The 12,019-nt window shown below is 44.4% G+C and overlaps 1 protein-coding gene across 1 annotated transcript; it reads left to right on the forward strand.

Moving 5' to 3' along the window:
- The first annotated feature begins 3,460 nt into the window (after positions 1–3,460).
- On the forward strand, positions 3,461–5,213 carry LOC106574383 (sodium- and chloride-dependent GABA transporter 2-like). Its single transcript, XM_014150236.2, has 3 exons — positions 3,461–3,992; positions 4,268–4,438; positions 4,754–5,213. Exons 1-3 carry the CDS (start codon positions 3,861–3,863, stop codon positions 4,889–4,891), a joined length of 441 nt encoding a protein of 146 aa, XP_014005711.2. The 5' UTR covers positions 3,461–3,860; the 3' UTR covers positions 4,892–5,213.
- Positions 5,214–12,019: the final 6,806 nt, after the last annotated feature.

Consider the following 12,019-nt stretch of genomic DNA (forward strand, 5'->3'; position numbering starts at 1 on the left):
CGATCCAATCACTGATTACTTTGTTTTGTAAAACGCCCCTTGTGCCCCTAAAGTCTGTAGCGAATGACCGAGCAGCAGAATCATTTAGTATGAGTCGTCAGGCTAGGTGAATGGATGGTTGCCTGTTTTACTGGCCACATAACTGGCTGGTTAGCTTAGGGGGCTGTCTACGTGACTGGCTACATGGCTAGCTGGGTGGCTGACTGGCTGGCTGGGTAGCTGGCTAGCTAACTTCAGTCTGCTTGCTTGCCTGTCTGTCTATCGGTCTACATGATTGGTTGTCTGTTTGTCTGTCTGTCTATTTGAACTAATGTCTGACTAGTTGACATATCCACTTACCGCTAAACACTGTGTTACAATTAGTACATTATCCAAATGTCTTCTCCCAATTAAATTATCTCCCTCTAACTTTTCAATTGTATAGATCTATGATGTGGTGATACATCTGTGATGTAATGTTCTCTCAATCTCTTTGGATAGGGTGGTCTCTATGTGTTCCAGACCTATGACCACCACTCCTGCAGTGGGGCCAGTCTGCTGCTCCTGTCCATCTTCCAGTCGGTGGCCGTGAGTCCAGAGGTTATGCACAATAAGTACCTTAACACAACCTTAACACAACATCTTTCACCCTAATGTAGACTTAACACTGTACACCTGTAATGAACACACCTGACGTGTGCCTCGAAACACAGTACTTTCTTTCTTTCTTTTATCTATAGATCTCGTTTTGGCTTTCTCTCTCAATTGTGCAAATACACACAAAGTGAGCTAACAGTGGTGTTTAACTATGCACAAATCTTGTATGTCCTCTACCCTTACCTTCCACATTCCTACTCAGGTCAACAGTATATGAATCTGGAGTAGTCTATTGCGGGCTGCAGACATTCAGTATGAGCTGTAGTGTAGTGGAGACAGCGCCAGCCCTATTAAATGAGTCACTGTCTCCCCAGCCCCTAAATCTTCCCACTGAACGTTACGCCACACAGTCTCAGCCATGGGGCCCTAGGGAGCCCACAGTAGCTGCCTCAGATACTAACACACAAAAGCATAGACAAAGAAAAGCTCAGGCATGAATCTCCCTTAGATGATAACATGCTAACGCTAAGTCGCTAACACAGAAAAACTCCGGTGACAGAAAAACCTGAGCATAAATCTTCTTCGAACGCTAACATGCTAACATTCTAACGCTAACATCCCAAAAGCTACAGACACAGAAAAGCCTAGGCATAGATCTGCCTCAAATGCTAACACTGTGTCTCTAACATAGACAAGCTCAGACAGAAAAGCCAGGGTGAAAATCTGCAGTGGAACTGCAGAGGGATTTTGGGTGTTCTACTTTAATTTGTTTCCATGTAAGTTGAGAGCGTAAGAGACGATTGTTGTTTTACGATAAGAGCCCTAGCCAGGAGGTAGAGACATGGGCTGTAGATAGGAATGATGATGGGGACAGGAGCAGTCTGTGTGAGGTGGGAACCTCTCTGCTCTGGTGGATTCCTAAGCAGTGGGAAGTGTGTGTGTGTGTGTGTGTGTGTGTGTGTGTGTGTGTGTGTGTGTGTGTGTGTGTGTGTGTGTGTGTGTGTGTGTGTGTGTGTGTGTGTGTGTGTGTGTGTGTGTGTGTGTGTGTGTGTGTGTGTGTGTGTGTGTGTGTGTGTGTGTGTGTGTGTGTGTGTGTGCGTTTAGCTTCATACATGCGTGCCTACAGTGCATTCGTAAAGTATTCAGACCCCTTCACTATTTCCACATTTTGTTACGAAATAGATGAGGGATAAAAAAAAAGCCATCTCCACACAATACCACATAGTGACGAAGCAAAAACAGGTTTTTATTCAATTTTGCTAATGTATAAAACATTTTAAACTGAAATGTAACATTTACATAAGTATTCAGACCCTTTACTCAGTACTTTGTTGAAGCATCTTTGGCAGGGATTACAGCCTTGAGTCTTCTTGGGTATGCAGCGACAAGTTTGGCACACCTGTATTTGGGAAGTGTCTCCCATTCTTCTCTGCAGATCCTCTCAAGCTCTGTCAGGTTGGATGGGGAGCGTCGCTGCACAGCTATTTCAGGTCTTTTTTACATTTTTTATTTAAGTAGGCAAGTCAGTTAAGATCAAATTCTTATTTACAATAACGGCCTACCCCAGCCAAACCCTAACGATGCTGGGCCAATTGTGCGCCGCCCTATGGGACTCCAAATCACGGCCGGATGTGATACAGCCCAGGACTGAACCAGGGTCTGTAGTGACGCCACTAGCACCGAGATGCAGTACCTTAAACCGCTGCGCCACTCAGGAGCCCGGTCTAGAGATGTTCGATGGGGTTCAAGTCCGGGCTCTGGCTGGGCCATTCAAGAACATTCAGAGACGTGTCCCGAAGCCACTCCTGAGTTGCCTTGGCTGTGTGCTTAGGGTCGTTGTCCTGTTGGAAGGTGAACCTTCGCCCCAGTCTGAGGTACTGAGCATTCTGGAGCAGGTTTTCATCAAGGATCTCTCTTTACTTTGCTCAGTTCATCTTTCACTCGATCCAGTCTTCCAGTCCCTGCTGCTGATAAACATCCCCACGGCATGATGCTGCCACCACCATGCTTCACCATAGGGATGGTGTCAGGTTTCCTCCAAATGTGACACTTGGAATTCAGGCCATTCAGTCCCAGAGTTCAATTTTGGTTTCATCAGACCAGAGAATCTTGTTTCTCATCGTCTGAGAGTCCTTTACGTGCCTTTTGGTAAACTCCAAGCGAGCTGTCATGTGCCTTTCACTGAGGAGTGGCTTCAGTCTGGCCACTCTACCATAAAGGCCTGATTGGTGGAGTGCTGCAGAGATGGTTGTCTTTCTGGAAGGTTCTCCCATCTCCACAGACAAACTCTAGAGCTCTGTCAGAGTGATCATCGGGTTCTTGGTCACCTCCCTGACCAAGGCCCTTCTCCCCCGATTGCTCAGTTTAGCCGGGCGGCCAGCTCTAGGGAGAGTCTTGGTGGTTCCAAACTTCTTCCATTTCAGAATTTTGGAGTCCACTGTATTCATGGGGACCTTCAATGCTGCAGACATTTTTGGTTCCCTTCCCCAGATCTGTGCCTCGACACAATCCTGTCTCTGAGCTCTACGGACAATTCCTTCAAACTCATGGCTTGGTTTTGCTGTGACATGCTCTGTCTACTGTGGGACCTTATATAGACAGGTGTGTGCCGTTCCAAATCATGTCCAATCAATTTAATTTACCACAGGTGGACTCCAATCAAGTTGTTGGAAACATCTCAAAGATGATCAATGGAAACAGGATGCGCCTGAGCTCAATTTCGAGTCTCATAGCAAAGGGTCTGAATACTTGTGAAAATGTACAAACATTTCTAAAAACCTGTTTTCGCTTTGTCATTATGGTATATTGTGTGTAGATTGATGAGGAAAAAAGTAAATTTTATACATTTTAGAATAAGGCTGTAACGTAACAAATGTGGAAAAAGGGAAGGGGTCTGAATACTTCCCGAATGCACTTGGGAGAGTTGAGGTAGCCATGCTTTACTACTCTCTGAGCATCCCCGTGGAGAGCTGTGGAAATGGCGTTTGTCCATGGTTGTTTAGACTGCGGTCAGGTCAGTGGTTCCTCTATGGTCTTTACTTCCGTGGGATTTAAAGGTCGTCTGTTCAGGACCTTAGACAATATCCTGTTCTACGGTTCTACCGTCTTATATGGGTCTCCGATTTAAGTGGTTTGGGGTCTCTAGGACCATTTTCTGGTTTTCAATTACTAGTCTTTACGATTGTGCCTGGACTTCAGATTGACCTTGTATGGTCCTTACAATTCAGAACTATGGTTCAACCACTGTTGTGGTCAGAACCAGGCCTTGACCACAGAATCATGTAATGACCCCTGACCCCTCGCCCTGTTCCTTAGGGCCTGACAGGTTCATTGACAACATTAAGCACATGATTGGCTACAGCCCGCTGCCCTTCTTCAAGCTGTGCTGGCGCTACCTGACGTCAGCCATGTGCACGGTGAGTGACCTTTAACCCTTGACCCCTGTGTGTGGGAAGAGTCCTGTGAACTTTATATATCCCAATTGTGTCTGTAATTGTATATCTGTGTACACATGTGAGTAATTGTGTGAATTATTTGGTTACCTTTTTTTGCAGAATCTCGTTGTGATTTTTCTCTGTACATTTCTTACCCGACAAATGGATCAAACTGATACACTGGTCCAAGATGAATCCAATGGGTCATATTCAGAAAAGCAATCTGTGTGTGCAACTCTCCTTCTCTCTCTCTCCAGGCGACGTTTGTGTTCTCCTTGGTGTGCTGGATCCCTCTGTCCCTGGGGAAGTGCATAGTAGTCCCAGGGTGGGCCACAACTCTGGGCTGGCTTCTCACCCTCCCCTCTGTCTCACTGCTGCCCCCCTGTGCACTTTACACCCTGGCCACCATCCCCTGCAGCCTAACACAGGTCAGTCACACAGTGACATTTTTACACCAACAACCAACTACTACACTTGGCCCGACCATAACCCTGACTCCCACATTAACTGTTACTCTTGCCCCTAGCGTCCAACACTGCACTATGTGGACTGACTCTACACTTACTTACCTCCATCTCCCCTGTGACTTACCCTATGACTACACAAGACATTAGTTAGTGTGTCTTGAAAATAACTTGTACCTTCCCATCATGCTGTAACTCAGTGCACAAGACTGTACTAAGCATACAGTGCATTAAGGCATATGTTGTAACAACCCGTCCATCTCTCCTGTTGGCCCGTAGCGTTTCCGCCGGCTGTGTCATCCTGCCCTCGACTCCAATTTGGCCATGGACCACTGGACCACCTCTCTCACCTTTGAACCCTGTCTGGCTCTCACCGCCGGAAACCCAAGGGACGACCACCCTTGGTTTAGCGAATGATACCCTTGGTTTAGCCAATGATACGGCCAATGGACAGAACGGAATCGGGGGTCAGGGGATGTTTTTATGGAGATGGGAAGGCCTCTGCCCCTCTGTTGTGTCCTCACTGGTAAATGGAGACAGGATGGTGGTTGAAACTGTGATGGAATCCAGCCTGTATGCTGTTGGGCCTGGGATATGTCTACTGGGCTTAGTGACATGCCCCTGACTGTGTTTATTTTTGTGAATGAAGGAGAGGGGGTGGGGGGAAAGGGAGGGAGAGATAAAACAGATCAGACAGGATGGCATTGTCTCCCTCAATCCATGCAATGGCTACTGCTATAGGTTTCAGGCTGCTTACCACTCTCTCCCAAAATACATCATCCAGGAGGATCCTCTTGATGGGGCAGTCCATATTGGCAGACTGTGATATGGCCATTTCTTGGAGAGACTCCTTCCCCTCCAGGAGACTGTCAAACATGATGACAGCACCACCCCAATGGGTGTTGCTGGGCAGCTTCAATGTGGTGCTCTTATTCTTCTCACTTTGCTTGGTGAGGTAGATTGCTGCTATAACTTGATGATCCTTCACATACCTAACCATTTCCTTGGCTCTTTTGTAGAGTGTATCCATTGTTTTCAGTGCAATGGTGTCCTTGAGGAGCAGATTCAGTGCATGAGCAGCACAGCCAATGGGTGTGATGTGAGGGTAGGACTCCTCCACTTTAGACCAAGCAGCCTTCATGTTCGCAGCATTGTCTGTCACCAGTGCAAATACCTTCTGTGGTCCAAGGTCATTGATGACTGCCTTAAGCTCATCTGCAATGTAAAGACCGGTGTGTCTGTTGTCCCTTGTGTCTGTTCTCTTGTAGAATACTGTCTGAGGTAGTTAATTATTCCTTGCCGACAAACATTAGACCACCCATCAGAGATGATTGCATTACAGCCTGCTTTCTCTATGATTTGCTTGACGTTCACTTGAACTTTGTTGAACTCTGTTGAACTCTGCATCCAGCAAATGAGTAAAGAAAGCATGTCTTGTTGGAGGGGTGTATGCTGGGTCAAAAACATTCAGAAATCTCTTCCAATACACATTGCCTGGGTGCATCAGAGGTGATGCAGTTGCATACACAGCTCAAGCAAGACATTCATCAGCATTTCTTTGACTACATTCCTCCATTGAGTCAAAAAAACTTCTGATTCCAGGAGGATCATGAGCTGTTGCTATCAATAAGGTCTCTGATTCATCATTTTCACCTCGAATAGAAGTAGAAAGACTTTTGTCAGAGGTTGCTTGTTGTAAGCGCTGAGGGAACTTTACGCACTTGCCCAGATGATTCTGCAGCTGTGTTGCATTCTTCACATATGATTTGGCACAGTATTTGCAAATGTACACAGCTGTTCCTTCTACATCAGCTGCAGTGAAATGTCTCCACACATCAGATAGTGCACATGGCATTATCCTGTAAAGATTTGAAAAAATGAGTAAAAAAAACTAATACAATTCCATGTACAGTTAATTAAGCCGTTAGATTAAACAACTCCTTTGTAAGATAAATGTTTTAAAATGAAACATGTATGGAAATAGGTGAATTAACACTTCTCAGTTAGCAGGCTCAAGCAAGCTAAACCCCACATGGTAACAAAAACTAACTAGCAGAAATTTTTAACAAGTTAGAAATGATTTAAACACACTTTGCTGTAGGCTACTATTTACTAGTTAACTTCTTTCGGATCATTGGGACGCTAGCGTCCCACCTCGACAACATCCGGTGAAATTGCAGAACGCAAAATTCATAATACAGAAGTAGTAATATTAAACATTCATAAAAATACAAGTGTTATACACCATTCTTTAGCTTAGAATCTTGGTAATCGAACCGCTTTGTCTGATTTACGATAGGCTTTACGGTGAAAGCATAGCATTTGATCATCTGAGGACAGCGCCACACCCACTTCCTGCATTAACATGAATTCATAACCTGCACAGGTGTCACGAAACTAAAAAATAATGATAAAATAAATCCCTTACCTTGGAAGATCTTCATCTTTTTGCAATCGAAAGGGTCCCAGTTACACAATGAATGGTCGTTTTGTTCGATAAAGTCCTTCTTTATGTCCCAAAAATGTCTGTTTATTTGGCGCATTTGATTCAGAAATCCACCTGTTCCAACTTGCCCAACATGCCTACAAAGGAATCTAAAAAGTTACCTGTAAACTTCGTCCAAACAATTCAAACAACGTTTCTAATCCAACCTCAGGTACCCTAATATGTAAATAATCGATAAAGTCAGAAAATATTGTGTTCAATACCGGAGAAAAAGAACGAGGAGCGTGCACTCATTCACGCGCGCCTAAAGACTAGAGTCCTTCTGAGGGATACTTCGAAAGAATACGAATACTTCTTAATTTTTCAAAAACAAGCATGAAACTATTTCTGAAGACTGTTGACATCTAGTGGAAGCCATAGCAACTGCAATCTGGGTCCTAATTATTAGACTTTCCCATAGAAAAAAATTGAAAAGTCCAGTGACCACAAGAAAAGAAATCCTGGATGGATTGTCCTCGGAGTTTCGCCTGCCAAATCAGTTCTGTTATACTCACAGACATTATTTTAACAGTTTTAGAAACTTTAGAGTGTTTTCTATCCAATACTACTATATGCATATGATATCCTAGCTTCTGGGCCTGAGTAACAGGCAGTTTATTTTGGGCACCTCAGTCATCCAAACTTCCGAATACTGCCCCCTAGCCTTAAAAAGTTAACAAAAATCATGTATGTCATATAAAATATATTCACCCCACCCAGTATTGTAATCAAAACTTACCAGAAAGCATGTAGTCCTTGGTTCAGACAGTGTAGTAGTGTGGGCTCAATAGCATCTCATTAGCGTGCAAGATCTTGAGAATCAGCTGTGCATGTGATGGAAGAGTGCACTGTGCATGCAGAAGGTTGCAATTCCATTGAATTGGGGATAGTTTAACCAAAATATGCCACAAGACATAGAATTGCCTTATGTGTATCCCACAAAAAAGTTTCACTGTTAAGTTAACCTTTTTGATGAATTTAGTCAAAATTCCCCAAATTCTAGGGCTTAACTTCCCATGGAAAATTTCCAGAATTATTCCGGAAATTTACCGGAAAGTTTCCGACCCTAAGTTTGCAGCCCTATGCATACGTATGTCTTTGTGTGTGTTCCTGTCTGCGTGTGTGCCTGTCTATGTGTGTGTACAGAAGACTGTTCATCCACAGAGTTTCAAGTTTTAATGTCGCGTGCACAAATACAGTGAAATGCCATTCTTGCAAGCTCTAAACCCAACAATGCAGTAATCAAAAACAATGTAATACTAAAAATAACATAAGGTAGAACAAAAACACACAATAAATAAAAATAAAAATAAGAAATACATGAGAAAGTAAGTAATCATACTATATAGAGGGTCAGTCAGTTCCAGTACCATATTTATTTACAATGTGCAGGGATACTGGAGTGGTAAATATGTATAGGGCTAGGGAAAGGGAAAGGAAAGGGGGATACCTAGTCAGTTGTATAACTGAATGAATTCAACTGAAATGTGTCTTCTGCATTTAACCCAACTGCTCTGAATCAGAGAGGTGTGGGGGGTTGCCATAATCAATTGACTAGGCATCAGGATATATGATAAACAGAGTAGGAGCAGAGTATATGATGATTGTATGTGAGTGGGTGTGTATGTGAACAAATTATGAAGTGAGTGTTACGTGTGTGTTGGAGTGTCAGTGTGCGTGTGTGTAGGGTCCTTTTGAGTTTGCTTAGAAACAGTGCAAAAAAGGGTCAACTCAGTGTGTGTAATCATTTTGTTAGCTATTTAGCAGTGTTAGGGCTAGGAGATAGAAGCTGTTCAGAAGACTTGGTGTCAGACTTGATGCACTAGTTCCACTTGTTGTGCAGAAGCAGAGAGAACTGTCTATGGCTTGGGTGGCTGGAGTTTAACGATTTTCCGGGCCTTTCGTTCACACCACCTGATATAGAGGTTTTGGATGGCAGGGAGCAAGGGCCCCAGTGAGTCCTATTTCGCTGGCGTAGGTACATTACCTCTGTGACCTAGGTCCTAGGGGGACACCCTGTATTTGTCACCTACCCCCCTGGCTGCAACGGCAACGGATGGCAGAAGAGAGAGCGCCTCTGAACAGGCACACCACACTTTAGAGCGATTAAGAGATGGATGGAGGAGAGATGAAGAAAGGGAGGGGCTCCTTTAGAAAGGATCAAAGCCAACTTGTCATCCATCACTCGGGGAACAAATGTTGTGATCCTCATTATTATGCCAACGTTCTTTATCGGATGTATTTTTATCCCAGCGGACATTAGTAGCCTATTATGGATGAGAGAGGGAGAGAGCTTGTGAGTAAAAGAGTGTGTGCATCCCAAATGGCACCCTATTCCCTACATAGTGCACTAAGTAGTGCACTATATAGGGAATAGGGTGCCATTTGGGACATAGACAGAAAGTCATCGAGATGAAGAGCTGTGCTCTGGGAATTCTGGAACCATCCACCATCACTTAGCCAGTTGGTTATGTAAAAAGGTCCGGTGTCAATTAGCTGTATTGGATTCCCCCACAGCAGGCGACTATAGAACTGGGTTGTCCCTGCTCCACACGTGTCTGTGCACACGTGGTTATGCACATGTTGTTTTGGTGATGAGTATTTTAGATACTATGGGACTCCTGCGCAGAACATGTGATCTATCATTGTAGTGTGTGTGTGCGGAGATGAGGGGGTGGTTAGTTCAGGCCCATATGCTTCCCAAGCATGCATCCTCTATTTCATCTGATCAGGATTAGAAAGGATCCAGTGTGTGTGTGTGAGAGATAGAGGGAATGAAAGACAGAAACATATTGAAGGATGTGTGGCAGATGCAGTTTGTCCATGCCCAAGCGCCATACTGTATGATTGTTTAGGTTGTCTTTGTTACCCACCCACCTCCTTTTCCTCTTTCTATGCCATCTAGGCTACTCTTTCTATCCCTTTCCTACCCTCTCTCCCCTTCCATATAGGTTTTTTGCCATCATCACCAATTGCTTTATAAGTTGTTCTTTGTGTAGCAAATCACATGATTTTGTGTAAGCAAACAAATTACCGGCAGAAGCATTGACTGTCATTGGTTTACATGTAGTTGTAAAATTCACATGTGTTCTGAATTCCCCTCAGTGGTTTACAATGTTATTACAATGTTTATTTTTTAATTTTTTGTGAACTGTGTTGCTTGTGAAATCGGAAGAAATATTTTTGTCATTGGCAGACTCTTATCCAGAGCGACTTAAATGAGCAATTAAGGAAAGTGCTCAAGGGCACGTCGACAGATTTTTCACCTACTTGGCTCTGGGATTCAACCCAACAACCTTTCGGTGTTACTTGCCCAATGCTCTTAACCGCTAGGGTACCTGCCGCCATCCAGAGTTTATACACATCATTGGGTCTGACACAAACCTCAGCTGTCAGTGGGGGAGAAAGTTATGATTAACTCAGGAAATGTATTTTTCATAGAATTCAAATTCATATAAAAAAGTGACCTATTACCATGCATTTATTTTTGTTTGTTTATCATTGAGAGGGACGTCGCGCAACAATGGACCCTTTCCTTTTCCATGTAATGTGGCAGGTTGATGTTTATTAGTCTTGTCCTTGAGGCAGAACTGAGCGATTTCCGCTAGATGGGCCAGCTGAAAAGTACAAATTTACTGAATTGTAAAAATTCATGAAACCAACATTTGCATTTTTATTTAAGGTTAGGGTTATGCATTAGGGTTAGCATTGTGGTTAAGGTTAGGATTAGGTTTAAAATCCTATTGTATGACTTTGTGGCTGTGCCAGCTAGTGACCACTCTGCAGAGCTGCCTCCAGAACAAGATTCATGAGGAAAAAATGCTAACCTGCTGTAATTTGGGGGGCATTGGTTGTGTGGGTCATGCATGTGGATGTGTGAGAGGGGGAGAGTCTTAGGGTGGCAGTCAGCACATGGTGTTCTGTTTAATGTTTTGGCCATGCTTAAAAGTCCACCCACACACACCTTCTTTCTCGCTCTCTCTCTCCCTCTCTCATACTAGGCCACAGTATTACTGGATTAGTACAACAAGGGACATCTCAGGATTTTAGAGGGGGAGGATGGGCGCTCAGTAGAGGAGAGAAGGGTTCACCCACACAAAAATACACATTTATTGATAACCTAAAGTTTTTAGCTAGGCCTTTCTCAAGGGGACAAATGGGGACTGGTGGGTTGGAGGGAGGGTGTGTGTGTGTGTGTGTGTGTGTGTGTGTGTGTGTGTGTGTGTGTGTGTGTGTGTGTGTGTGTGTGTGTGTGTGTGTGTGTGTGTGTGTGTGTGTGTGTGTGTGTGTGTGTGTGTGTGTGTGTTTGCATGGGTGTTTGCAGCTAAACAGAAGAAAGTTTCCATATCTCTCTCCCTCTCTCTCTCTGTGTATTTTGATGACTCCTATGGGAAAACACTGTTCTGTGACTCAGCCACCAGTAAACTAGCAAACAAACACAGTGCTGGAGACGCATGAAGAGTCACACTTCCCCTCTGAGAGTTTGGCCCTAGACTGCTATGTATGATTCAGCTCTCTCCAAAGACACAGGCATGACACCCCTGACACACATACACTTCCCTGAAGACACAATCAATTGCCAAGACACACACACACACTGACAGTCCCTTCTCACCGACCAGGGACTGAACTCCTCCCTTTGCAACCTGGTCCTAGACTTCATGAAGGGTTGCCCCCAGGTGGTGATGGTAGGCAACATAACCTCTTCGACCTTTCCTTACCTGTCACCCTAGACCCACTTCAATTCACTTACCGACCCAATAGGTCCACAGACGATGCAATCACCATCACACTGCACACTGCCCTATCACATCTGGACAAGAGGAATACCTATGTGAATTATTTTTATTGACTATAGCTCAGCATTCAACACCATAGTACTCTCCAAGCTCATCATTAAGCTTGAGGCCCTGAGTCTGAACCCCGCCCTGTGATATTGGGTCCTGGACTTCCTGTTGTGCCGCCCCCAGGTGGTGAAGGTAGGAAACAACACCGCCACTTCGCTGATCCTCAACACTGGGGCCCCACAAGCATGTGTGCTCAGCCCCCTCCTGTACTCC

This window comes from Salmo salar, chromosome ssa16 (genome assembly GCF_905237065.1).
Source record: "Salmo salar chromosome ssa16, Ssal_v3.1, whole genome shotgun sequence".
Taxonomy (NCBI): Eukaryota; Metazoa; Chordata; class Actinopteri; order Salmoniformes; family Salmonidae; genus Salmo; species Salmo salar.